At 45.7% G+C, this 27,954-nt stretch overlaps 2 protein-coding genes across 2 annotated transcripts in view; both read right to left on the bottom strand.

The window, feature by feature from the left end:
- The window catches only part of LOC126556860 (metastasis-associated protein MTA1), a 137,816-nt gene extending 120,359 nt beyond the window's left edge, over window positions 1–17,457 (bottom strand). The window contains exon 1 of the mRNA XM_050212393.1: window positions 17,449–17,457. The gene's annotated coding sequence lies outside the window, so the exon portion shown is untranslated. The remainder of the gene's footprint in view (window positions 1–17,448) is intronic.
- Window positions 217–26,841, bottom strand: LOC126558035 (uncharacterized protein ZK757.2). Its single transcript, XM_050213970.1, has 4 exons — window positions 26,594–26,841; window positions 22,075–22,185; window positions 17,471–17,695; window positions 217–1,195 (listed from the first exon to the last, which is right to left on the bottom strand). Exons 1-4 carry the CDS (start codon window positions 26,652–26,654, stop codon window positions 270–272), a joined length of 1,323 nt encoding a protein of 440 aa, XP_050069927.1. The 5' UTR covers window positions 26,655–26,841; the 3' UTR covers window positions 217–269.
- Window positions 26,842–27,954: the final 1,113 nt, after the last annotated feature.

The raw sequence follows: 27,954 nt of genomic DNA, 5'->3' as shown, positions 1-27,954 counted from the left end.
GTTTATCACACGCAAACTATGCGTTTAGCTCCCTATTTAGCTCTCGTTATGTTTAAAGCATCTGTTATTATTGTAGAGCAAGCGTACGCAGCTAATCCCGGCTGAACTTTTGCGCTGTATTTACATCGTTGACCGTGACGAGAATCGTGTATCGGTGCCACTGGTGCTGATGCTGCCACATCAGAAGAAACACCTTTACTCCGTTCGCGTCGGGCACACCGGTCCTATCTCTTGCGTTTTTTGGACGCTTTATGTGCTTTCCGACCCCATCAGGAACCGTTTGCATTGCGATGATCGTCAAACGAGTGGCAGGATGATGGTGTTGATGTTGTAGATGGGGCGATCGTTGTCGAAGCACCCCCTATCGTATGGTTGGTGGTCGTTGCCAGACTCGATGGTCGGTGCGGTACTGGTCCGCTGTAGGACGCTTTTCTTACAGCGATCGGTACACCCATGGTCGGCGATATGGCAAGTGTCGGCGAGGGTGTGGACGATAGCGAGGACGACGAACAGCAGGACGATGATGACGACGCGGAAGACGAGCAGGACGCGGATAGGGGCGACGGGGACGAAGGGGGTGACGTCGGTGTTGTTGGTAGCTTCAGTGTTAACCGTGGTGGCAAAAAGCGACCACCATTGAATCCGCCACGATAGCCCACCGAAGACGAGGACGACGACGAGCATGAGCTGGACGAGGCAGAGGAGGAAGAACTGGCCACGCTACATCCACTGTCCCGGTTGTTGTTGTTTTTGCAATCTTCATCCGCATCCCCATCCATAGGTGTATCTCGCTCATCGAGCATGGTGGTGTCTTGGGTTGTAGCTGCGGCGGCCGCCGCACAGCGTAACTGTCGGCGTGTGGCCACCATCTCCTCCTCGTTCAGCGGGTTGTACTTGCTGCAGTTATCGATGAGAAAAAATGGTGGCTGGCTGGTCGGTGGGGCAGCCATCGTCGGTGACGGTGGAGGCGCTTCCAGCTTGCCGTCCTTTATTAGGTTCTGCTCCAGTTCTAGCAACTGGCCCATAAAGTTGAGGTTGGGCGAAATGATTGGTCGGGCCAGCTTTACCAGCTGGTACGCTTCGATCAGCGACAGGCCCTTGTAGCGCATGACGTACGCGATCGCGATCGTGGCACTGCGGCTAATGCCGGCCTGACAGTGCAGCAATACAGTTGATCCCTTTTTCCTGGCTTCCTCTGTAAAGAGAGCAAAAAATAAAGAAGAAATCCATTAGTAAAAGCCGGAAGGTAAGTCTACGAGATGGAAGTCACTTGTTCGTGAAATTAAACCCTCCCTAAAGAATTGAAAGGATTACATCCAAGCACTCTCAAATTCAAAAAAAACCGGACAAACACTGTTATTTTGCCGATAGCTTATCCTTATACGTACGACCGACTTCGAGTCTATTGGCCAAAGAGGCAACCCATTTATAGCGGATTTATTTCGTAATTCTGGCGTTCTTGGGAGACACCCTCCTATCTCCCAGGTTTTTCTAGGCACTTTCCCAGGGCGAAAATGTTCCTAGTTCGTTGCCCTTAATGTTTATTTATCTACTTGAAGGTCCCGCAAGGCTACCAAAAAGGTCTGGTTTGTTTGATTCTGTGATGTAAAATGGAATTGGAGAGATGTGAACGTTCAAAGGATCAAAGTGGTTCGCGTTGCAGCGCGTAATAGATGCAACCCTCGGAACGAATTTACATTCTTTCTGTCTCTCTCTCTCGCTCCCTCTACACGCAGCAGCTGGTCGCAGGATGTCGTTTTCGTCCCTGCCCTTTGGGAATCATCGACGATCGACAGAGAACCGTGCGTTGGGTGAAAGTATGACTCATGCTGCTAGCCACGAATGCTGGCAAGGGTGCGTCGTGTGCGTCCTGCATGGTACCTTCCTTCCGATTTTCTCGGGGAAGTAAAGTCGCTATTTCACGCACGACCGCACGCAAGGGAAATATCCACTCCGCACGGCCAGCTTTCGTAGCTAGCAGCAGTTGTTAAACTGTGATCTAGAGAGTGCGCGCCATAAGAAATGTGTGGCACAGTCGTTTTCGTTTTCGTCGATGGCTATTATTTCGTGGTTAGAATTTTAAAAACTAATAAACACTCCCGAAAGAGCACGTACTGTCTTTTCCTGCACAAACAACGGAAGCATTGTTTGGCAGGGCCATTCGGTTCGAAAGAAGAACAACGCCGTCGACAGTAGTGACAGGCGTGTCACTTTTTGGAACGCTTCAGACAAAAAGAAAAACAAGGAAAACGTCCCACTAAAACGGAAGTGAATCAAGTTTCTGATGGGCTTCGGATCCAGCGTTTAGAAAAGTGACAAGTTTTGTCAATGTTTCATTCAAAATAAAATTAACAAAAACTAGCTGCCACAGCGAACAGAATCTTGAGCTGAACCTCAATTGAAGTGCAATTGCTGGTGGCCTGTTTTTTGGGGTGTGTTTTGTTATTTCTAGCGCGCTGCTGCACACTTGACTGGTTACAAATAATGAACCGATTTGGCGGCCCGTGGTGCACGATCGATGACTCAAGCACATCGAGTATTACGCCGATGATGATGACGGTCGTTCCGACCGGAAGGAGCTAAAAGTAGCAATGTGAGAACGGGCGACGACGACGACGACGACGACGACAGAGTGTTGCATTGTACTACCCATCAAACAGGCAGATCGTACCATTTTTCCTGTTAAATAAAAATGCTGTTAATATGGCCACTTTTGACATTTTATGCTGGTCTGCTGTATCTACCGACCTCCTCCTTGGCCCAATAGAACAACAGTATCACCCGAATGTTTTGAATCCATTTCGGTAGATCGACGCAACACGGGTTTTATTTCGGGACTATGTGAGTCATAGCCGTGAGTGCGTTGTTGGTTTGCCACGCGTGCATAATAAAATGCGCCTTGCGCCATGAGCCCTAGGGGGTGTTTGAAATCTTTAACCCACGCACAGCGCGTGAAATGGACGTTGTATTTCGATATGAGAATTGCTGTTTGACTGCTTTTGTTGTAAAAACATTTCCTTTCTTTTTGGGCTTCCGTCAGCTTCCGTACAAAGTGTTACAAAGCGTGTGCAACAGCTTGCTTACTACTTGCATTTTGGATGCCAAACTGTGGAAGTGCATCTTCTAGAAATGACGTATACACAACACAATACACACTATTAATCACTTCCGGATGACGTGTTAAATCGAGAAGGGAACGTGCTAAACATCCGTGAAACTGTTGAAAACTCCAGGGAAATTCCACCAAATCCTTCATCCTTCACTTGAGTTTTTTGGGGTAAACCCTGCTGAGCCCAAACGAACCATTATCCAAATTAGAACACTTTTTTAATCATGTCATGGACAAGAGTCAAGCAAACCGGCATTCCCGTAACAAAAGAATTTATCCCCTTCATTTTTGATTCCTTTCGGTTTCTTCGACAAAAAAAAAACCTAGTAAATGTCTTAAATTGCAGATTGAAGAAGAACAGAACCGTAGGTAAGCGATGCAGGACGTATTCTTAACCGCCGTTTGGTGGCCTAGAGATGGATGAATTAAAAACGAATCAGAACACTCGGGTGTACTTTCAAACTACGTGCTGACATTCGATCTTTTACATCCCTTGGTGCAGACAAAGACAGCTAGGAACCAAACAGGAAGGGATGGAGGAAATCAAAGCTTTTTAATCTACCAACGAACGACGTGACGTATCCATTACACAAATAAGGGCCATTTTTTTTGTGTAGTATTTTATCCTTCAAATGTTTTGGTAACTCAAGATGGTATAAGTGATAAAAAAAAGAAGAAGAGCAACATCCTGAATGCTACGCAGGATGTGTGTGAGTCATCCATGCCCAGCATCCCTCTTCCGTGTGTTTCTTCCCAATTCCCGCAGAACAACTGCGCATACGGTGATGATTCATGTTCAGGCTAGAGCGCCAGGACCTACCGCTGACAGCATGGCGATGGCTGCAAACGAAAACGGCAGATGATTGGTTGCTGTCCAGCGTGCCGTGCTACTGCTAGTACGAGTACAAAAAAGTTCTTCAAATGTACAGCTACTTGTTCCCGTTGGCGATGTAGAATTAGTAGCCAATTAATCATCACCGATGATCTTTGCTATCGATCTTGTGTAATGCGCATCCAATTCTGACATCATTCAACGGATCCCAAACAGCGGATCGAATTTCTTTCCAAACCCATGATCCAGAGGGATGGCCCCACAACGGATGACATCACAGAGACAACACTCACCAGCGATGTTGTTATGTGAATGATGATCACTTGTGAAGTGTCCTTATTTGTGCCGTGCGGTAACAAGCACCGCATTTGAGAAACATACGAGCTCCTTCTCTTTTGTGCAAAGGAAAGATTCGTTCTTTTGAGGGCGTATAGGAAAGTTCAACCGGCAGAGCCTGTAACCTTGCAATGTCCCCGGAACGTGTTGGAATATGTCGCGTTAAACAAATGGATGAACGCATCTTCAGGAATGACGCATATGCTGCGAAAAAAAGCGATTATTCTGACCTTTTGGGATTAAGCTTTGGGTAAAGTAAAATTTGGGATGTCGTAAATCAATCATTTTACAGCTTAAATTTTTCCCTAATGAATAATAATTTACAAAGTTACTAAATTGCTGGTCCACCTCGGAACCCCTGTATTGCAAAGAAAAGAATCAAAAAGAATACTTTAAGCAATAAACTTGAGAAGTATCCAAGGGAAATCTTTACAACTCAACAGAAAGCGTTAACCAACATTGGTTTTTTGGGAGAGCCGATTGACTCTGTGTTTACTTTTTCGTCGGAACTGACGGGTGCGATCGCGACCAACAACAGCTACCGGTGCTCGGGTTTTATCCCATTCAAAAATTGTTGCAACATTTTGATTCATGGTTTATGTGCGTGCCATGACCAACACACGTATCGCACACACACACGTTCGGAATCATTGGGATCGTGCAGAGCGACGGTTGTTTTCCGGCTTCATTTACCCGCGGAAGCTGATCCGCGGATGTTAATTAGAATCATTTTGCGCATCTCTGCCCCCTAATGCTATCCCCTAACTCATCCCCCCCCGTCGGTCAATGGGGGTTTTACTCGCGTGTGTGCACTTCTGCTGGATGCTGTTTGCACTTTGAACGATGGTACTATCTACACAACATCCCACCGGCAACAAGTTTATTGACAGATCGCGGGGCCGACGATGCATGATTCATTCAACGTGGGTTTGAAATTTTCCATTTATTCAACACCACTGCCTCTCGGATGCGCATCGATAACCAACCATTCTCTGGCAGTCGCATTTCCCCCTTTCAGAGCTCACATTCAGCACTGGTATTGTTAGTTCACCACTCTTGCTTAAACGATGTGGGGAATACAATTCATCCGGAAGGGGGATTTTTTTTTGCTGCCAGCACATCCGAACGCCCTTTTGAGTCCTGCCGGCCGTCACAGGAAATTGTAATAAAATGCATTCCTCAAATACTTACACTCAATGCAACAGCCATCCTTGCAAAAACTGTGAGGGAGCTGCACAGCAGGGACTAGGCTGCGTGAAAGACAACAATTTTTCTCTCTATTAGCAGCAGATGGGAAAGTGGCCACGTAAATAACGCACACTGCATATTTACACCATGCTCACCAGTGCGGGGATTGTGCAAATGTTCTCAAGAGCAGAGGAACAAGAGAAGGGCGTTTCTAAGGTGATTTTTGAATTGAAGACAGAGGGAAACGGGGTCTTATCAAAAAATCAGTAGATTGCGTAGACAGTCTAGGCAATGGAAGAGAGCATGGGTGATGATAGTTGCTGCATCCATTTATATCCCACACACAGCAGAAGCGAAGCCGAAGCGCGCTGTCCATGATATGAACGAAGATCATTAATCTTCTGCCTGTGAAGGGACAATTTGGCAAAAGGGACGACACGAAACTATTACTCTTGGCTGCGCTTATGTTTTGGCAACGAAACGGTCTAATTCAATAAGGACGATTTGCTTCGCCACTGTCCACTCCATTCGGGGCAATTTAACACCTCGTCCGGTCCCGACCCACCCCGGCGGCGCTCAGCAAAATCGTTGGCGGGATTTTTATTGCACTAATTTAATCCGTGTGAAAAGAAGGAAGACCAAGCTGCTTTCGTGCCCTATTCTTAGACTGATTGATTTTACACTTAATTTTTCCTAACATTTCCATTCGGCTGTTTGGTGAGAGTTTACTGAAACAGAATACCAGGTTTTCGTTGGCGCATTGAATAGGTTTTCACTGGCGGTAACCTCGCGAGGTCGTACTGTAGCGCTCGCTGGAATGTGGAAGCTGTTCGTCTACTTTCAAGCCTCGGCATCGTGGCCGAAAGCAAGCCACCAAGCAGAAAGCCATCGGAAATCTGTACGTATTGGTGAAATGACTTGTTTTTGCCAAACCACTACACTGGAAGCACGGCAATATCAACTCGCGGCACAACACATTATGGCGTCTCCTCTTGTTGGAGCAAGTTGGAGCACCACCTCGATCGGGTGGTTTTGTTGTAGTATGTCGACCACCAAACCGGTTGTGGTTGTGTGTGGTGCAATGGCTTGGTTGGCTTGAAGTTGCCGTTTGCTTGGAGCTTCATGTTCGGCCTTTGCTATGACGTCACGCCATTAGACAAAGGTCATCCGTGGAGATTGCGGTTTGCTTTCGTGCAAGAAGTCGCGCAAGATGAGTCACACGCCAAACCAAAATTGTTCCATTGTGTTGCATTTCAATTCGTGTGGCTTAGACATTCGTCGTTGGTCAAAAACGTGACATTATTGAGAGAATGGCAAGGGATTTTATTCGCAACAGTTGCTTCAGCCGCATTGATCACACTTTAGCATAATTCAGGGGTTGAAGGAGTTTTGTCCGAAAGATGGATTTTCTGTATCGCTTTACTACAGGCAACAGTGTGGCCCATTTGACTAAAAATCAAAAGTGTACTAGTGCACCATTTTTACTTTGGACGAAGTCATAAAATTCTATCCTGCTAATGTTGCCAGCAGTAACAATGGTTCGCATATGCATGCCAAACATCGGTCGCAACCGGCAACCGTATTATCGGAAAACGAACTGTAATTGAAAATATTGGTAACAGACGGTTCACGAAGGGTGTTTATGGCTTTCCGGTTCCATTTCCCGATTTCCAACCCCTGTAGATTGGTCTTTTCACCCGCAAAAGCAAAGAAGGGTGCTAACATCTGCAGTTGATGGGCACGCATGGCAATTGGCAGAGGTTTTTGCTGAAAACAGTTACACACTCTCAAGTATCAGGCGAGTCTCAACATTTCCTTCACTTACGACTGGAAGCTGGACAGAAAAAGAATGGAAGGAATGGGCAATAGTACTTGCCAGATGCTCCCACACTACTAGATCGTCAGATTGTAAACAAAAAACCTTGACAACTCAAAAAGTTATTTGGGAATGTTATAATCGGATTGTGCCATTTCTAAACTAGATTTCTTCCCTTACGAACATTCTCTTATGCACTCGACACAACAGTTTTCAGCAAAACTCAACAAAAGCATCGCAGGACTTCCCGTCAGCAAATGAGATCACAGTCTCAGTAAAATTCAATCAAGAAGAATCCCTCCTATTGTTACGAAAACTTCCTCCCTTTCACCGCGAACACTCGACCCTCCGTGTGCGCTTCAACGTCTAATTAACAATTCACTTTTTGCGTCCTGGAATGATTGACACGGAAATGCATGCTAGACCACCCTTCCGATCACAGCATCCCTTCATTTTTGCGTGCGTTTGTTTTTTTTTTGGTTCAACCCTCCCGGGCATGTTCCTAGCAGCACCGTCGGCGGCGGACTGTCCGCATTTATTCATTCAACCTGAACCCAAAAACATCAACCATCATCAAAACCGCATCAAACAAATCGCATGAAAACAATTCCATTTCCCCCCGGCACATGGGATGTCGTCATGGTATTAAACGAACCCGATTAGCAGTAAAAAGGGAAAGAAGTTTCCGGGAGTTCAATCCTCCCTCGTCCATTAAAAATCCAGCACAATGTAACGGCCAGAACGCAAGAAATGAGTCATCGCATCGACCGTTTGCTCCGTTCGTTCTCCTAGTGTCGTTCTTGCCAGCATCCCTAGTTCCTCTGTTAGGTAGCGTTTTACCAGTTTTCAGGAAACAGTTTCAGTAGAGCCGTTGACATTTGGCACCGGGCAATCGGATCCTTCCGGTTGATGATTAGGACCAGTCACAGACCAGTGTGCTTGGTGTCAGTTTGAGCCAGAGTTTGAAGTAAGTTCACTTTAACGACACATTTTTTTACGATATTTCATTTCCGTTTCCTACCTCATAGGGTCAAACAATTACAAATAGAGCAGTTTTAAGTTTAGCTTGCAGTCAGCAAGTTTAGCTATAAATTATGCTGATGTTCTTCCCGGGGATACGGTTGGAAGCTTCTTTTACTTACAGTCTGGTCAGGGCGTTAATGGGACACGTGCACCGGACCACCCAAGACCGTATGGAAGAGTGTTAATGATTGTGGATAATGGTCATGGCTGCTTGAGTAGAAGAAGCCAGTAGATCTTTTTAAAAAGCATGAATGCTACGCCTCACTTTTAGACCATATTTGTGCAAATCCTCTTGAGAAAATATACAGAGTGACGGAGCATCATCTTTCACAGCAGTGTCAGGAAAACAGGAACAGGAAGAGATCTCGCTGCGTGTTGTCTCTCGCAGGCGCTAATGGGTAAACAATGATGATAAATCCATATGCGAAAGGCGCCAACCAGCACTGACGTGCGCATCAAATGCACACAACTCAACACGACTGCTCTGCTGACGCCACCAACAGCCAAGTGACCCGCACTGTGAAGCTCTTCGAGGACATATGTGCACATGGCTTCGTGTTAAAGATCCTTCCGCGATAACCAACACTGTCCGGAGCGAGTGTCCCGTATTTGAACATCACTCAAAACTAAACTCATCGAGTGTGATGACGTTTGGAAAGCGGGCACACATACACGAGTAGCACTGCGCCATTCAAGCGCCTTCATGTTGATGATGATGACTTGTCGTCAAACAAGCTGACGCGAAGTTTGCTTTCAGATGTGTGCGCGGTTTTCTTGAGCCGCTACTTGACTATCATCACTTACAACACCAGCTCTGCCCTGGACTGGCCATTGCATTTACTTTTGCCACCCCAAAAACACAAGAACATTTGCTGTTTCCGGGCCACGGGGCTGTAATGGTGGTGTTATCTTCGTGCCTCGCATATTGACTCCGCCGGGTCCATGGCGAAAGGCGATGAGCAACGATAAAGGATTCATTATCGATTGCAACGTTCTTGGCACTTTTAAATAAGTACGCAGTAAGTTGATAAGCTTCCATAAGCAGCTTCTATTTAGCAAAAGAATGACACACACACACCCCAGAGTTGAAACAAGTATCCAGTTTTATCATCTTTCAAACGGAACAGTTTAACTTACAGAATGGGATGTTTGTTGTCATTGCTGTCTGCTTAGCGGAGCAGATTAGACAAGACACACAATAAATCTATTTATGTCGGAATATACGTCTAAGCATGTACTACTTGAGCTTGGGAAGACTGAACATTGTGTACACTTCTTATGCGCGAAGGCCCCTGGTTGATAGTTGTTATCAACCGCACAACAACAGTCCGCATAAACGCAATGCCATTTAAACCGCGGTTCCCTGTTATGACAGTATCTCTTGCGCCTGTATATTGCTTCAAGTTCTCGCCTAGTTGTGCTACATATTTCCTACTAATCATTACACGGGGTATTTTTTTTCTTTCACGCAACGATGTTAGTCGAACCATATTATCACCTTTTCCGCTATTCATGATAAGTGCACGAAACCACAGCGTAGCACATACCTTATGCATCGAAGGGTACAAAGAAACAAGGGGAGTTGGAAGAAAAAACAATAGAAACAATCCTGCCATTTTCCTCTCCCACCAAGCAATGTGGTTAGTGCCTTCTTTTCCGCTTGACTATTGATCTGGTTGTTATTTCTGTCACACCCAACAAACAACACACACCGTTACAGCGTCTTATCGATCAGTCCTGCTAGCAAAGCATAGCTGCTAGTAGCGGGGATTGTGCCGCGGTAGTACAAGGGCTATTGAATAACACTTCAAGCCTGTCTCAAGCTGAGGAACCAAGTGAGTCATCCCTCGGCGACTAACCGCAAGCAACCACCATCGATTGCACCACCAGCCCAGAAGGGTTGCCCGCCCGGGGTTAGAGGATGTGGTAAACACGTTGCTCCGCTTTCGTTGCTCCCAATTTCAACGCCAGACGGTCGTCCCAAGGACTTAGGGCGCACGCTCGCGCGATGGTTTCTTTTTTTTGTCCTGTCCAATGCATACTCTGGTAGGTGACTGATATGCAACCACATGCTTATCGCTCGGTCGATTTGACAGTGTTCCCAGTGAAAATTCAATGGGCTGCTCTATCGATCATAGGATGATGAGCTTGTACGGTTCCGGGTTTCCAATGGATTTGTTACTTTGTTTACTCTTGCCAAAATGATATAGGCTGATGAAAATAATCTAAAACATTACTTAAACAGCCCAAAACCATCGATATAGAATGTCTGCACAGTGTAGCTACACCTACCCTTATCACTCTAGACACATGTTTTTCATAGGTTTTCTCATAACTCACAACTCTATTACCACCAGACGGTGCAGGTGATCGCGTGTCCATAATTAACTATCGAGTTGAATAGTTTATGACTGTCAATTTGAGCGATACAATTTTCCAATAATCTCAGCTGCGTGCCAGGAAGTTGTGCAAGAGTATTTTACTGGTGGACACACTAGTCAGAACACTTAAACTAAGGCTATGCGTCTTGCTGCAGCAGTGTAGTAGGATGAGTGAATCCTTACCATATTTCCCAAACAAACTCTCAATCAGCCACGTCTCTATTCATACCAAAGGGTCATGGAAAGTGGTTCATTTTGCATATTTAATCCACCGAGATCCGTTCGAGCATAAAATTCCCCTAATAGAGGCCCGAGATGCAAAGCGAAGCAGCAAATTTAGATAAATTTTAGATAAATATTTAGATAAGCACCAAGTGCGGTGCTTTAAGGGCCAGCACCACCGCGTTTATCATGCCCGTAGCAATGGCAAGAACCACTCAAGAGGGTGACCCATCGAAGACCGTGTTTCTCGGTCGAGTACCTCACTAACAACGCCCAGACGCAGAAGGGTAGGGAAGGTGCACGGTACAAAAACATACATCGATTTAAAACATCCCGAAACATTACCCACACTTCCGCTGGTGTGATGAAAACCAGGGGGAAAAACGGACGACTCTGGGTATTAATTCTATCGCCCGTCCAATGCCAATTTCTGTCCGATCTTTTCTCTTCTAGTTGGGGGTTTCACCTCTACAGTGCGCGCGACCTGTAGCATTAAAATGTCACACACAGTGCGCTCTCCCCCTGGTGTTGTTCTACATATGCGCGAACTCTTGGGACTGTGTGTGTGGTGCTGCGGTTTATTTACATAACCGTTCTACACCGGGGCCCGGCCATTTCAACCGACGCCTCAGTCAGCCACTGACTCATCCCCCGACGCATCATAACGTTTCGGCGTTTCGGGACACTTTAGGGGTAATCGTTATCGTGCAAACGTTACGTTTGTTCAGCTGCTAACTTTGCCATTATTGCTGGTGCCAACAAACACCCTATTCTTGGTTCGGGTTGAGGAGACTTTGCATGAAAACATGTATTTGTTGGGCATTTGCTGATCGATTGGAAATGGATGAACAGCAGATAGAAAAAAAGCGCGCTGAGGGACATCAAAATACGAAGGCTTCCTTCCCACGTGACCGTTGTGATCTGGACGGATATCTTAAGCGCTAATCAACTACAGTGTTGCCATCTATTATTATTAGCACCCAATTATAACCCACATAAGGCACAACGCCTTACCACACATCGCACCCGGTCGATAACTGGGGAGGATACAGTACCAATGTATGGGTGTGTGCATTTAACCTTATCCGCTCGGCTCCGAAAAACAGGGCTGATGGTTTCAAGTACAATCGATGGCAATTGAAAACAGGTCCTACAAGTATGTCGGCCTATGATGAATCATCGCACCCCTGTCGATGGTTGAGGTGTATTGAGCGCACCCCGGAATGCGACATCACACGATCACAAGGCCTTCTTGAGGGGCGCGCAATAGTGTTGTTGTAGGTGTGACCGGGATATTGAAGCCCGTATAAAAGTAGTGCGCTATTTGATTCGAGTCGACCACGAATCGTGATGGTAGCCTAGACTAGTCGGTAGTCGGCAGAATGTGCGTGATTAGAAACAGAACCGCGGAAAAGGAATGACTCCATTTTTGGAGTCTATTATTACTACCCAACAGCTAACGCACAGCTATTGATGTCTCGTATTGATGCATGGTAAAGATTTTTTTTGGGTTGGAAGAATTATCGAATCTAAAGAACTCGCGAACAAAACGAGTTGAAAGTTTATTATTATAGATTAGTCGTCAGATAAGTCTCTACGTTACACAAGAAAAGGGGTCCAACGATAAACAATTCACTGCTATCTATTGATATCATATGGCATAATCAATTGCCCACGAGTTCCTTCTGAAAGACTTCACGTCCTCCTTGTAGACTGGTAAGCTTATTACCATATCTGGTAAACATTCGGTAACAATTGGGACATTTCCCCTGTTTTGTGTTCATCGCTCAAGTTGGTAATATGTCATCTCGCTGATCGTAAGCCTGACCAAATTAGAACACGTGTCCTCCTGGTCTTAGCTGCTTATCGGGAATACCACTCGGCAAACGCTCGGAAAAATAACCGCACGTGGCCCCTGCGGGAAAGGTGAGGATTAGTGTTTTATCGACATCGTCTGTCATGTAAATCGGAAGCCTTGGAATGTACGAGCGCTAGGATAAGAACTTACGAACCTACAACTGCGCACGCTTCGCGCGGTTTTTGTGTTCATCAGGAACGGGAGAAGAAGGTCCTTTTCTGTCGTATATAATGTTTTTTTTTTCTCATTCATGCTATGCTTCCGAACATTGCTACCGTTTAATTGGGTCGAGTCACGGAAGTTGTTTCATTCTATTTCGGGTCCAACTTGCTATGTCTGTAGGGTACGAACCATGAGAATTTCTAATAGCGATGGTACAACACGCAACCTCCATAATCCTAAGCGCACTCACATCGGGAACCCACGGTCTCTATGAGTCATTCCTGCAATCTATTGCCAACTAAGCAAAGTTCCCTGCGTATGTCGTAAGAAAGAAATTGCTGCATTTAAGGCTGGTTTGGTACCCTAATCGTCTCGATAGAAGGGCTTCGGTTATAACGAGAAAAAGGGGAAGCAAAAAAGCGGGTGTTACAAACTGGTAAGGTGAAATTCGATTCGCCTCCTGGTGTAACCTGTTGTTGCGCTATATTGCCCACGGTTTGGTGCGTGCTACCCGAAATGAGGTCCCGAAATCTTAGACCTAGTTTCGCACTTTTGACGCACGCGATTACAACTGATGTGCAGTAATACCGCGCATGAGGAGAATTCCATTACAAACTTGCCTTTTTGAGACAAGACCAGGTAGAAATATGGCAACTAAGGGCGTAAACTAGAAGACACTTCCGTGCACGAATAAAGCAGACACAAAAGATATGTTGTGATTGCTGACAAAAAAAACCCCTAAATAGTGTTTACCACCTTACAGAGTTCCAATTACAACCTGTATGTATGCAAAGACAGCCTTAATTTGACCCTGTCTGCTGTAGTTGCAGGTTCTGTTGCCATTCCATAGCCTCCCAAAGTCGATGAACAGTCCCGTGGCCATCGAAGGACGCCAAATCTCGCCTGCGTGGCATTTCTACGTGAAACTTGCCGGCCTGTGTGCTGTGTGTGCTTGCCTGCTTCGGTTTACTTTGCGTCATTCACGTTCGTTTCGTTCGTCCGCGGGTCTGCTGCGCGCCACTACGCGACACCGCGGCCGCGATTACGAGCGCTACTTCTCGTTCCCTCCATGCACTGCCGTGCGCCGGCCAGACCCTGCCCCACCTGCCCGAAGTCTCTCTTCCGTTGGCCATGGTCATGTGTTGGCAACGGTTGGCCATGTGTGTGAGTGTGAGGAGGAGCGTGAGCGAAGTGAGCCAGCAGCGTTTCATATCGTGCCATTTAATTGTGTTTAAATACAGCTCGTGACTCATCGCAAACATACCGCAATGCAAGCGAGTGGGGCTGGTTGGTTGGTTGGTTCGGGGTGATGATGGCAGGCACTACCACTGACGGTTGAAGCCAATCTCTTGTGGTTCTCGCCCCTCGCCGTGCTTCTCGCTCGCTCTCACGCTCGGTTGCGATCTCTTTCGTAAACAGGCAAATATATACACGCACACCGTGCTTCGCTATCAGTTTACGAAGCAACAGCACTGCCGCCACCTTGCTTCTTTCCATACCTTCCCGTATTTTTCACACATCCCAACACCACGATCAGCGAGAATGCCATATTTACCCAAACAACCTTTAACGAACAAGTGAGAGCGAATTAACGGCCAAAGCGACGGAAAGATTTAGTACTAGCATTGCGCTAGTGTACTGTGCCGTAGTAGTGTTGTGGAGGCAGGAACCACGCACACACGAGGAAGGTAGCTGGTACTGAACATGGGGAATTTCAGAGCAGGTGCACTTAGGGATGGAATAGTACGCTACTAAATAGCAAATGAGTTACTGAACGGTGTGCTAAAAGAAACATGTAACGTGTTGACATTTGTCACATCGGTTAGTAGCTGTACGTTGCATGTAATCCATCAACTCGTAGTTTACCATTCGTTGCTAAAATCTTTGTTTGGGATTCAGGTTCAATGTTGACCCCGATCGACTAATCCGTTAAAATGACTATTGCAGATGGCATGCCTGGTGGATACGTTGTTACCAACAGACCGCTTCGCCCTAAATGTGATCTTTAAGAAGTAGCGGAATTTCACCACAAATCCCACTCGTTAGCCGACAAGGGGAAACGGTAGAAGATAATGACGATGACTATATGCTGAGAACCATTTCTCCCCGCATGGAGCACCACAACAGCAGTAGTGCATGATTTTGTGTCGCATGTACTTGAACCCCACACAGAACCCCTTATGTGGGACCCCTGATACACACTGATAAGGTCCTCAGGCGCGAAGGCAGTGTTTTAGGTCCCCCCTCTTAGTCTCACCGCAGCAGATAAGCCACAGCAAGCACCCCACACATACGCGGGCAAGCACCCTTTCCGGTGGTGTCAGCTGTAGTATTTTTTTTTTCGGTTTCAATTCTCAGCTAATCATCAAGATGTGCGTACGGTTTGGTGTCAGAAAAAGAAGGGTAGTAGAGAAGGGGTTGGATACCAGGCGGAGGGACTCATTTCGATAACATCAACTTCTGACTGACAGTATATCATAAAGCATTTCATTGCTAAGTAGCTAACGCTGATATCTGAACAGTTGGCGCTTTTAAATAGGCGGAGAATCCAGAGTTCCACCAGACGGATTGTCTGCCGGAAGTTGGGGATGTTTGCTCTCACATCATTCTTATGCATACAATAGTGGTTGACCAACGATATTTTGAAAGAAACATGTTATACGTTTGTGAAGGATTGTGAGAGGAGGATCCCGTAGGAAATAAATTATAGCGAATGCGGTAGTTAATGATTAACCCCCGCCAATCAACGGTAAAATGGTATATTCTCATCTAAAAGCCGCAACGGCTTCATGTCGATCCTTAAAGCAAACGGATGGCGCAGAGGCGTGACAACCGTCAACCACCGTTATTTGCAGTTCGCGTTCCATCAGATCCTTCCTAGATCGACCCCAAACGGAAGCCGAATCTATTCACATGTTCCGGGTGGCCTGACGACGGCCCCCGACAAGGTCGTCCAGAACATAAATACTTCCTTCATCCCCCCATGTCCCCACTGCCGAATAGTTCAAGGCAAGAGGATTGGACCCGTTGCCGAAAGAAAGAAACAAGCCCGACGACGTTTGGCCGTTGTCCAACAGCTGGCCACAACCACGGCAAGGTGGTGGTGGTGTGGGGCCCAAGTGTTGCCAAAGTAAATGACACGACAAAGTGAATTTATGAATTCGCAACAAATACTACAGAGGTGCTACGGAACCAAATAACGCAAGAAGGGGTGAAATAAAACGTAAACCACAACATCAACAACAACCGGACCATTTACTATGGATCGAGAAAGGATGAGATGGTGTTGGTGGTTGATGTCATTGCTATATTTGAACCACAACCACTTCTCGGGTGAGCTACGACCAGCGACTCACAACACACAACAGTTGGCAACTGTGCTCTCACTCGTTCCATGTTTCAACTCTTCACTTTACGGTGCAACCATATCGATGATGACAGCACGCAGAGTGGCAAGAGAAAGATAGTGGAGGATCGCAATGTTTCACATTTTTATTTCCACTTATCTCTACTTTACTACCTAGATTCCGGTCGCAAAATTGGAAACTATTAATACAGTGGATTTTCAAACCATGAAATGCAGTTTGGAAGGTTTGCTGCAGTTTTCCGCCTGATTGTCGTGTCGTGGACAGTTGACGAACACTCCTTACCATTGGAAGCGAAGATATGGGGGACTCCGGCTGGGACTCCAATACTGGTGCGCATTCCAATGTGTTTAAAATTAAAATCTTACGTATCCTCGACGATGCGATCATCTACCCCGTAGCAGCAGAAACAAAAAAAAAAAAACCTCCCAACGAAAAACAGAGAGATAGCAGAAAAGAAATAACATGCGCACCTCTATACACAACGTTGCAGGATTTTCCTTGTTGGATGATGATGATGGGTTGGGGGTTTGGGAATCGTGGTATGAAAATAAACACCCAAATCGCCGTCATACAAAGTTGATTTTTTTTTGTTTTTTCTTCCACATTCGCCTTTTTGCAACTGGCGTAACAAAAACAACAAAAAAAAGTAATTCCCCCGAGTCAAAATTTTGTGTGCGGTTCATTTGTTGCTTTCTTCGTTGCCCTTTTCTGCTGACCATTCCTTGTGGACGCACGCATGAATTTAAAGATTTGCGCGAACGGGTTTGTTGTTGATGGTTTTTTTTTCGTTTTATTCTTCGGCTATAGTTTCTTACGTATTCGGCAGCGTTGAATCATCAGCGATCGTGAAACGCATCTGGATCCAACCCGCTGGGTGAGGGTCGTGGACGGATGCGATGAGATCAGTTCAAGCCGAAGAAGAGAAACATCGTTAACATTTCATTCAACTTTGCAAACGCAAGAACGCTCGGAGATGGCTGGTTGGCCCGAACCGGCCTTGGATTTGGAGGTATTAAACCGTAGGCCGGTCGCGCTACGACCGCACCTGTCGCAATTATTCACATCGAATATTTAAAGCACAACCGCAGCGCTTACCGCTAACAAAAAACGCTTCCCAATAAAGAATGTCCCACATACCTGTGCATTTTTGCACTGGATGCAAAACTCAAACTCACCGATAAAGTCGAAGGCTTCCTGGAAGTACTGCTTGATGTTTTGATGTGGTGTGTCGCTGGCCGGTATCTGTTTGTACTTGAGGCCTGGCTTCAGCTGGCCGCTTGGTTGCTGACAGGTGACGTTAAGCACGCAGTTTGCTCCGACAGTCGAAGGATCGATTGCGTCTCGGCCATTGCCAAGTAGCAGATGCGGAAAAACGTGGGATGCAGGATGCGATTCAATGTCTGTGGGAAATGAGAACGGACAAAATGTAAGGAATGCTGTAATCAATGTAGGTTCTGAATTTACAATAAAGAATGAATTTACGAAAGAATGAATGAGAACGATCGACTGACTCGACTGACATATGTTGATCGTTGGACAATATGGTTGCAAAGGAAGTTTTTGCTAACTTGTTATGTAAACTAAGGAACTAACTACAAAAGGTGGTTTTTTGTAGCGCAAAAAGTGATTTCGTTATCATCGCGCACACAAAACCTGCCGCACAAATCGGATTTCTATCCCATTCATAAAGTGGAAAACTTCCGTTCGTTGTAGCATAAAAATAGCTGACGTGTGAGTCTCCACGCTTGGAATCAAATAATTCTGACTGTTTCCTGGCTGTTATGCCTGGCTGTGTTGTTGGTGGTCGGCAGCAAGGGAAGCAGGCGGGCGCAACTAGAATAAATTTATCCACCGGGTGCTGCACATCGTCATTCGATCGTAACCTACTAAAGTCGGGATCGGGAAGTGCGTAGTCTGCGGTTCAATTAAAGTTCAATGATATGCTACCCCCGAACGGCGCCACTAAGAGCTACAACACACCACACACACCCGAACGAACTATTGGTATTGGAAACACACTCATATCGGCATTGATTGGTCATTCTAGCAGAGGAGGGGCCATTTTTATTAGGGTTACACAGAGCGATGAGAAGCCAGGAGTCACTAAATTGAATGTGCAGACAGTGTGCGAGGGTAGACGACTCCAGAGCGTGCTCCATTTTGTGGAAATATTTATATATAAATTGACATTTAGGCGAAGCTGGAGACGCTGATCGATGATCAGCTATTTGTTGGTGATATTTTTGACACAAAGATTGCATGTTTCTTTGCCGATTCCTAACTCTGGACATCTGTTATGAGCTTTTCAGTCTCTTCCCATTAACTTCGCTATTTAGCATCTGCACGTACTCTGCAAGAATGCAACCATCTGGAGCAAAAGTGTCTGGGTGAAAACGGTAGTTTAACGATTTACCCTCAGCTGGTGTCATTTTTCATTAGATAGGATGGAACACGACTGCAACAACAAACACATGTTTACGTCCCAAAAATGTACACAAATCAAAATCGTTGCGCTGACGCGTTTGCTGTTATAAGCACCTATTAATATCAACTATAAGAGTTGAACCGCTGTCAACGTGATCAGAAGACTTGTCAACACAACATGGATTGGAGAGGACGTTTTTCTAGCATTCAAATTTTGTTTTTCCCGACTTCAGTCTTTAAAGCAATCTTTTAGTTGTCTTTAACAAACATTCCTTTAACACCGACACTCAAACGCACAAACACTAAGCCATGGCGTGGGTTTTGGACAGCGAAAACCCCACTGGAGGAATACATTCCGATCGTGGCAAGTACACTCAACGCCTTCGAATAAAAAAAGAAAAACACCACGCCACAACCTACAGACCAACGCACTTAAATGCATCCAGCACTGGTTAAATGTGCAATCAATATCTGTGTGTGTGTGTGTCTGAGAGCGTGTCTCAACGCCATGCATACATTCCCAAGTGCATTTTCCAACGGCAAAAAGGGGCCCATGGGATACCAATAGCGAAAACCAAAGATGCAGCAAGCTAGAGTCTACAGTTCACACAAAAAACCCTAAAACTTTCAAGGGTTCCACCAACGGGGCACCACGAGACGACACGATACACGGCTGAGGAATGGGGCGAACCCGTTGGCGACTTTGGGAGACACCTTTACCAACACCGCCAACGAGGGAAATGTTGTTGGTTTGCGGCGAGGAATGGTGTGTGTGTGGCAGGACGCGAAAAGTTGTCCGACCGGCCTTGAAACCGGATACAGCGACGGTTGATTTTCTGGATGCCTGTATCTTGTCGTCATGCTCGCAGCAGCATAAGCCGTACGCAGCTTCTATTTGTTGTTGTTTTTTTTTTTTTTACTCTGTTCTTGCTTGCTCCGGCTATTCCCATCCAACGCTGCTTTCCAACTCGCTTTTTCTTCTTCCAACATTGCGTGCGTGCGTGTGTGTATTGTTTTAGGTATGCATTTGTTTGCCCAAACGCTCACATGTACACACCTTTCCCAGACAGGCGTGTGTCGGTGCATTCAACAGGTGAAATCATTTCTTAGAAGGGAGAACACACTGCACCTGGAAGACTGCAGTTTTTTATCGGGACGATGCGAACAACTTCAGCGTATCTCTTAGGTGCGCTTGAAGAACCTGCACGCACCCCGCACTTCCGGAACCGATCGGCCAATGACTAGGTTCAGACCAATTCTCTACTACTCTGTCTGTTATTTAGTCACGTTGATCGTTACCGGTTTGTTGCCACGCACGCTAATTACCTCTTGGGGCGTGCGTATATTTTTAGCGAAGCGCTCTAATTTTGTACATCATTTCCCGGACCACCGACCGCGATGATTCTAACATTGCGCTTGTGTAAAGGGACAAATAGGGAAATAGGGAAGGGAGCGAAATTTTCCAAGATCTGGCGTCCCCGAAAAACCCGACTACACAGTCGTGACATACGATTTTTGGCGATTTTTTTTCTCAGCTACCCTCCGTCTAGAATGCTTCTGCCTCGCCGGCCAAGAGACGGTCATATCCGTGTATTTATTCATCGTTTTTGACACAAACTTTCTGGGCTTGTTGGGGATGATGATCAGGATGATGTCATCAGCATTGGATTTTTTATTTTAGCAAGCGCGCTCCAGTGCAAAGTGTGACAGTTGTGTATTGTGCGTTTTGGAAGGTTTTTGCTTTCGACCGGAAAAGTTTTGGCATCCGCTAAAAACGGACAAGACGACCACTGTACACCACCGACGCAAACAGTCGCTGCAGACCAAAACAGATTACCGTACCGTAGTACGGAATAAAGAATAAAAAAAAAAGGTGAAAATGTCGGTTTGATGATGGCGGTTGCCGTTTCAGGCATGGGCATGCGTTAGCTCATCTTTTCACCCTTGCTTGCGTCCGGCCAAACTTTGCGGTTTTGAACGCAAAAGAAAACAAACAAGACACGCAAAAAAGGAAATGTGTTGAAAAAAATAAATTAACACAAAAAGTGTAACTTACACAATTGGTCCTTCTGGTTGGTCGGCGTGAGTCACAGAGCTAAACGTTCGCTTTACAAAATTGTCAAAAATCCTATCACTCCTAGCGGTGGTTCTACCACCGCACTTTGATTGTGGTTTATAAATAAAAATAACAACAACAGAGAAAACAAACGCTGAACCTAGATTGTCCATCTGGTTTATGCGTTCGCGCGTTGATGAGACCACCACCGCGTCGAAAAAGATCATTCAGTACGGTATGTGTATCCCATATGCCGCGAACACGCAGCATTCCGCAGCATCAATTGGATAATAGCGCACAGTGAGATAAGAGAGATACAAAGCCGACTGCTTATCAGCATAGAGCGCTGTTAGTGTCCTCTGACTTTCAGTGCTTCTTCTCTGATTGAAGCAATTTCGAGACTCAACTCTCGGATGGAGCTTCAATTGTTGCCCCAAAGTTACGCAACTGTTAGCGCCTACAGAATAAAACGTTACCAGAAAACACTATCGTGTTTACTGTGCTGTTTTGCTCGGTCCAAAAAGGACAAGGGTAGACATTTCTTCATTACGAGCTGGGAGGATAAGATTATGAAACCATGCAAATCTTTTCCTCACGGACGTCATCGGCCAGTCAAGCTGAGCCGGCAGCACCAGGTCGGCAGAAGTAATAACAAATCTACACAGACGCGTCGATGTTACGAGGGCGAAAGGCCATCTCTATGCTCCGTTATCTACAGAGTACGTTATCCGTTGTGTTTCTGTTTACTGGCACATAGACACAAACAAAACCCATATGCATTATATAGCGCCAATAGAGTAAACCGAAAAGGACCAAACAAAACTACACCATTTACACGGCGTTGTTGTTTTGACATGACATCAGTTTGACTGGATGACGATCTTTCGTGATCCGTCACTTTTGACGTCACAACAAAACACAAGCTCAACGCAATCGCTAGCCTTTTTGGCAGGTTACAAGTGTCAAATGGACCGCGCGCGCGTCCGTTACATTGCTGCTGCTTTCGTTGTTGTTATATCATCACGTCATCCGATGTCAGATTTCTGGTTGCATCCATGTTTCGACGCGTTTTGCCTTCAACCAAACTAAAAAACTGAATCGTTTTTTGCTAATGGAAATCATAGTGTGCAGATGGAACTATTTGTTATTGCAGTCTAACAAACGACGCAGAGACAGACGAGAGATTTGAACAATGGTTTGCGGGAAATTTGTGCTAAACATCATTTTTGAATAATCCATTTTCATCAGATTTCCGATCCGATTCCATGAAACTGTCTGAAGAATAAAGTGAAAACTTACCGTATGATACTGCTGGACTAGAACAGCTGCGCGCCAGTGGGACCCGGGTGCTGGAAGCGATCGATGAATCATCGCAACTATCTTTGTGCCGTTTGTGCTGACCATGGATGGCTGCCGATTGTCGGAATGGAAAAAAAAGAAGAACAGATGGAAAGATCAAATTAAACGGAAGCAAAACAAAACTGGAAAGCGAAAGTTTTTGCTTTGGTCTGCAACCAAGAATGAGCGGAATCTTAATTTTCTCTGCTTCTCCGATCGTGGCTTCATTGCCATCTCTTCTTGCTGATCGTTCATGGGAGTAGCAGCCACAGATCGGAACGTATTGAACGGTGATCGGTAGACCAGGAAACTGATGCTTCACGGTGTGACCGATCAGTAGACATTTTTTTTCCTTCTGTTTGCGGGTGTCACCACTACCATCTAGACATACTAGTACTGGTTGCACGTAAACATAAAACTATGAAGCTGTCCAAAAACCCACACCACATCGTTCACCACCCCAGTGATCGATTCACGATTAGCTTTCGTACACGCGCGCTCTTGCGTGAAACCTTTAAAGGTCGTTCAAATGCCGGCAGGAAGAGGGAACTGAGACATGCAAGTAGAAATCCGACTCGGTAAGCTTAAGCGAGACTCAAAGGGGCTTTCAGTAGGCGATCGATCTTCTCCCAGTCGCGCACAAAACTAGTTCTTTCAACAACAACAGCGACAGCAACTGTGGTTGACTGTGGTATGCGTCGCTGTGGGCTGGTTTGGTCGGAGAACTGGCGCACTTTCCAGTTAGGAAAATCGTGACTCTGGCTGTAACCGTAGCAATGCTTCACGTTGAGTAAGTTTGTTTCGATTTTTGTTTTGTAAGCAAACTGCCTTAAAGTCAATCTTAACAGCACGATCGAGCTAGCAATCGATGGAATACATCACCATCAAGCGGAATTGATCCTCCAATTGATTTCCTATCCTGATATCGGAGATAGATTTAAAGGTGACCTTTCCGGGAGAGCAAAAACTGGACAAAACATACACTCTCTAATCGTGATTTGAAATTTACATACATCTCCGCGTATAAAGACAAATGCCTCATATGGATTCTCGTATCGGGAAGCAGTAAAAGCCAAAGGCATGACTCATGTCTCCGAAACTAAGCGTGAATGTGCTGATCGTGAAGCAATTTCACGCAGCAACTGCCACACTGCTCCAACACATTCCTCCCCAATCTGGGGCAAAAGTACAGGTACAGTGACGTAAACAATCGGTACCCCAAAGGGTTGCGTATCGGGGCCTGACAAGGAGACTGGAGGTCAAAGTGTAATGATCCTCGGTGTAGAGCAGAGATCTTGTCGTAAACGAAAGAGATGAAACCTCAACTCAACAAACTGTACACACGACCAGAAGGGTAGACAGCGCTCAGTAAAGGCAAGGAGGAAAATAAATTCTCTTTATTGCTACACTTCGTTTCATCATTAGCAAATCGGGCGTAAATCAGTGTGATTTATGTGCGAAACAGTAAAGCGGGATCAGTTTTCTGATTCATTCCCGCCTCTGTAAAACAGCATATGTGCTTCCCCCGGTGTCTTTCCCCGGATGTTTGCTCAGGAAAGTCTCGATCGGAAAAGTTTTTAGTTGCCAGTTCAATTAGAGTCATATCAAATAGAGCACCCGCAGATACCCAACGAAGATCCGCTGTTGTGACCCCACACTACACAGAGCGAATGTCTGTTCCGTCGTCCTTGCATGTGTATGGGAAAGAAGATGGATTTGGTCGACTAAAAATAACCCGCAAAATGTATCCCACCGCCCGCATCATTCCTTACGACAGCGTGCATCGTGATCGTGCAAGAAGCCGCAGCTTCGAAGGCAGAACACGATCCGTTCACCACAGACGGCACGGCTCGACTGGTCGGCCCCCGCCGAAAGTATACCCCAAACTACCTCTCGCTCTCGGTAACATTCTCCACCGAACCTCAGTGATCTCGTCTACAGACGCATGGTACGGTGGATATACGGATGCGGATTATTTTCATTCCGCTTCTTACAATCCCCGAACCCTCCTCCTCCGTAAGTAGATGCTGCGCTTCATGCTTCGAAAGATCGGTTCTTCTTCTCGTTCATTCGGGAAGGGGTAGATCTCTATGCTGTAAAGTGCACGCGAACTCATGCTCGGTTTCGTTTCACATTTCCTTTCCCTCTTCTCCACACACTCGTCCTCCTTCTCCGACCTTTTTCTCTTGTTCGTTTTTATGTACAAATTTTAAGCATGCCACCTCTGGCGTTCGGCCAACGGACGATGAGTCATCTTCGAAATCGAAATTGGCCAAGGGGGTTTTCTTGAATAGCGCAACGCTATTCGCTGCTATTTCTAGCCATCAAAAACGCCTGTTCTCTTTCGCGCTCTCTCAACACTCTTCACAGTGGATGGGAGCGGCTTCCATCCTCACCCTCTTCATCCGCTAGTAGCGATGATATACCACTAAATGTTTAGAGGGACGGCACCACGGTGTTTGTAGCAAACTGCGGAAATGAAACACTAGACAACGGTCTACGCAACGAAATATAGGACCCAGCGGGACACAGATGTATAATGGTAAGTAACCGCAGAAGGTAACCACGAGCTTGTACTACATAACATTGTTGGAAGAAACAAAACTGTTTCGTGTAATTGAACATGTTAAATGTATAGGACAACCAAATCTAGCAAAACATTTTGCGATGGATCGAATCCTAAACGCTGGATTATGATCGGGCTACGAGAGGTCTTTCATAGACGCTGATCCTGTCATGCCTGATCGAACATTCGGGCCGAATACAACCCCAAAATAAAGTCTGGCCCTCTGTCACTCCCTCACACATAGCGGAGCACGTGAAAAGAAACTATTTTTGGGGCTACTTACTCGCGCTTTGGTGCTGCAATCTTCTTCACGACGGGTGTAAAAGTAAAGGTGGAATTACTGGCCGTAAATAGTTACTTCTGCCATCCCCAAACCCGCCCTAGCGATTGATGTATGATTTTGGTCGATTGTGTGTACTGCTACATCAAACATCAACAAAAAACAACATGAAAAGAGGGAATAGATGCCAGACGTACAACATGAAGCGTTGTTCTTTATCCATCCATTTCATCTTCACGATCAAACCGTGTCGCAGCGATGATTCATTGCGGTTTGCCGGTGGAATACCAAACTTATTTGCGCTTGACATGCACATGTATTAAATGAGACGCATGACCACGGAAAATGTTTGGTGACGTTCGGTGCCCTTCGGTTCAAGTCCCTTAAAGACGGAAAACTAGACTATACTTCTTGATAAACTTTTGGATTATTTTGAACTCGTCAAATCTTAGAATGAAAGGCACCGTAAACGTGTAATTCATCATAAAATAAACAGTGAAACATGTTTTGACATTTTGTCAAATTGTTAGGCTTTCTTATATTGTAACACACCCCATCATGGCCACATGGCATGCAAACCGTAAAGCATTTTAGAAAGATGTAAAAGCAATCGTTATCGTTAAGCCCATCCAGTGCGCGTGTGTCTGACCTAAGATTCTGCAATATCGAAGGGTAAATTATATCGCATCGGGTCAATCGTAAAGCACCGAAGGCATGGGAATACGCAGAAAACGCACATTCAGTCGCTTCCGTTCCAGAGTATCCACAAAGACCCTTGCCCTAACCTACAGTGAGCGATTGCGGTTAATTTCATGGCACGTTTCATAGTTCTCAGAACCAGAAACAGCGTTTCTCAGAGCCGTCGATGGGGTAGAATTCTTCGCCAATCAGTCATCGGGCTTGAGGGCATGGCGCATTCGAAGAATCCCTCTAAATGTCCAGCGATTTGTGATGGATTACGTGGTGGTTGTAACTGATCCAGGCTGACAGTGGAGATTATTGATGAGGATGTTTGATGGTCTGGGGCAACTGTATCCAATTGTCATCTTGCAATGCAAATTAGAGAGATGCATAATGATGCATTTTAACAGCATACTAAAAAAGTAGTAATTGATCCAAAGCGTAAAAGCGAGGAGCAACACGATAAGCAGTAATAATCTTCTTTTTTTGTAGCGCTAAAATCTGGAGAGTTCTTGGCCTGTAATTTCTGATTTGCTTAACTTAAATTACGTTTAATTGTAACTACACAGCCTAGAGCAGGATTTGATACAGGTCCCCAAACAACTCGATTTACCGTAGTGCCCTTTTCAGCAGCAGTATTTAGGGTATTATTAGCAGTATTATGCTTCAAATACCTAACGGTAATTTTTTTCTCTCACACAAAATTGTTCACAATCCATGACCTGGCGTTTTTTAAAAGAGGAAAACCTAAACAGGTTTGATATGGTGATGAATTAATAACATCGGTAATCACCAATCAATGTGTGTGACGCTAGCCAGCAAAGAAAACCGCAGTCATTAAGAACTTCCGTTGAATGTTGTCTACATCCGCTTGGTTTTTCGCTTCGCTCAAGAAATATCTACGTTAAAAATAAACCGTTAAAAGATAATTATTTTCGTGTGCGATATCTTACCGTGTTTGTCTGTCGGCATAAACCGAAGCATTAGGCAGGGCGATTTATGTTTCATCCTCATTTTGCTGGACGTTTTGAACGGGTTGTTACTGCTACTGTTGCTGTTGCTGCACCCGGTACTGCCCGGTGTGACGGATGATGCTGCTAGCGGCCCGTTCTCGTCACCGTCACTCGGGCAGCTGGTTCCGGGGCGGCTGTCAGTGGAGATGATCGTATTTATCTTTACACTTTATAGTCACCGGAGTGGACACGAAGGCACAAATAAATGCAAATGGGTGATTTTTCGGGTGAGCAATTTTCACGGCACTTCTATTCACATAGACATACACTCACCGAAACCCACACATTCACACACTTGCTTGATAAAACAATCGGTGAAATCGATCACGGTTGTCAAGAACACGAGCACCACGCAACGACATTCACCACGAGGTAGCGATGTTTGTACACTTTACAGCGCTTGACGATCGCACGAGCGGCTTAACGAGCGCCAATTGTACGAAGAATGCTGAGCTGCCAAATGGTTGACTGCTCGGCAAGACGCGGGAGGCACTGAGTTGAGTTGTGGAGGAATTACACGAGACTGCTAAACAGCACGCAACTACTACCAGATTGCCAACTCACTCAGAGACAATATGAATCACACCTGCAATATGCACTCGGGCACGCTCATCATCATTAGCTCGTTATGTAAGGTATTTTTTGCTCTCTTTCTTCAACTGTGCACTGTGCACTGTGTATTCGCGCTGTTCTGCGAACTTGTTTGTTTCACGATCGAGATGCTGTTAACGCAACACTCAAAGTGGACGCACTGAAAACTTGCGTACTAACTTTCCGTATACCGATGGGTTGTATTCCGAGCGTTTCTTCTTCTGCAGGCAGGCTGTGCTTCACTTACTTCCCGCAAACTGACACTCGAGCGACACGATAGAGCGCGCTTCTACTTTGTAAGCACTTGCTATGGATGAAAAACACTGAATCACCACCGTTTGCTCCAGCGCGCTAAACGAAGGCAATGAATCATCGAAGGCGCACTTTTTGGGCTTTTGCTTGAAGCAATCGATTCGTTCGATTACTCACTACAGCTGCGTGTGCGGCGTGTGCTCTTTTCTTGGCTTCGTGACGCTGTGAGGAACAATCGAAAGCACTTACTTCACGTCTATGTTTACTATGATCACAGCGACGAGCTGTTTTATGTTGTTGCTAATGGTAGAAGCACACCTTTCCGTGGAGAAGCACCTTCCTGACGATGTTATTGGTAATCCAAAACAAAAGGCAGATTCTACCGCGATTCTACAGAAAAACTGAGAACGAGCAGCAAAGGAAAGTGAAGAGTTTGTTGAGTTGAGAAAATCCACCAG

The sequence above is a fragment of the Anopheles maculipalpis genome, chromosome 2RL, assembly GCF_943734695.1.
Source record: "Anopheles maculipalpis chromosome 2RL, idAnoMacuDA_375_x, whole genome shotgun sequence".
Taxonomy (NCBI): domain Eukaryota; kingdom Metazoa; phylum Arthropoda; class Insecta; order Diptera; family Culicidae; genus Anopheles; species Anopheles maculipalpis.
Note: the sequence above shows the minus strand (reverse complement) of the source record. Positions and strands in the feature narration are given on the sequence as shown.

Excerpts from the sequence above, each read along its gene's own strand:
- LOC126558035 (XM_050213970.1), bottom strand. The coding sequence starts at position 26,654 with ATGAGGATGAAACATAAATCGCCCTGCCTAATGCTTCGGTTTATGCCG. Across the intron at positions 22,186-26,593 it reads TATGCCGACAGACAAACACG|CCATCCATGGTCAGCACAAA; the intron begins GTAAGATATCGC and ends GACAATCGGCAG. Across the intron at positions 1,196-17,470 it reads GGAAGCCTTCGACTTTATCG|AGGAAGCCAGGAAAAAGGGA; the intron begins GTGAGTTTGAGT and ends CTCTCTTTACAG.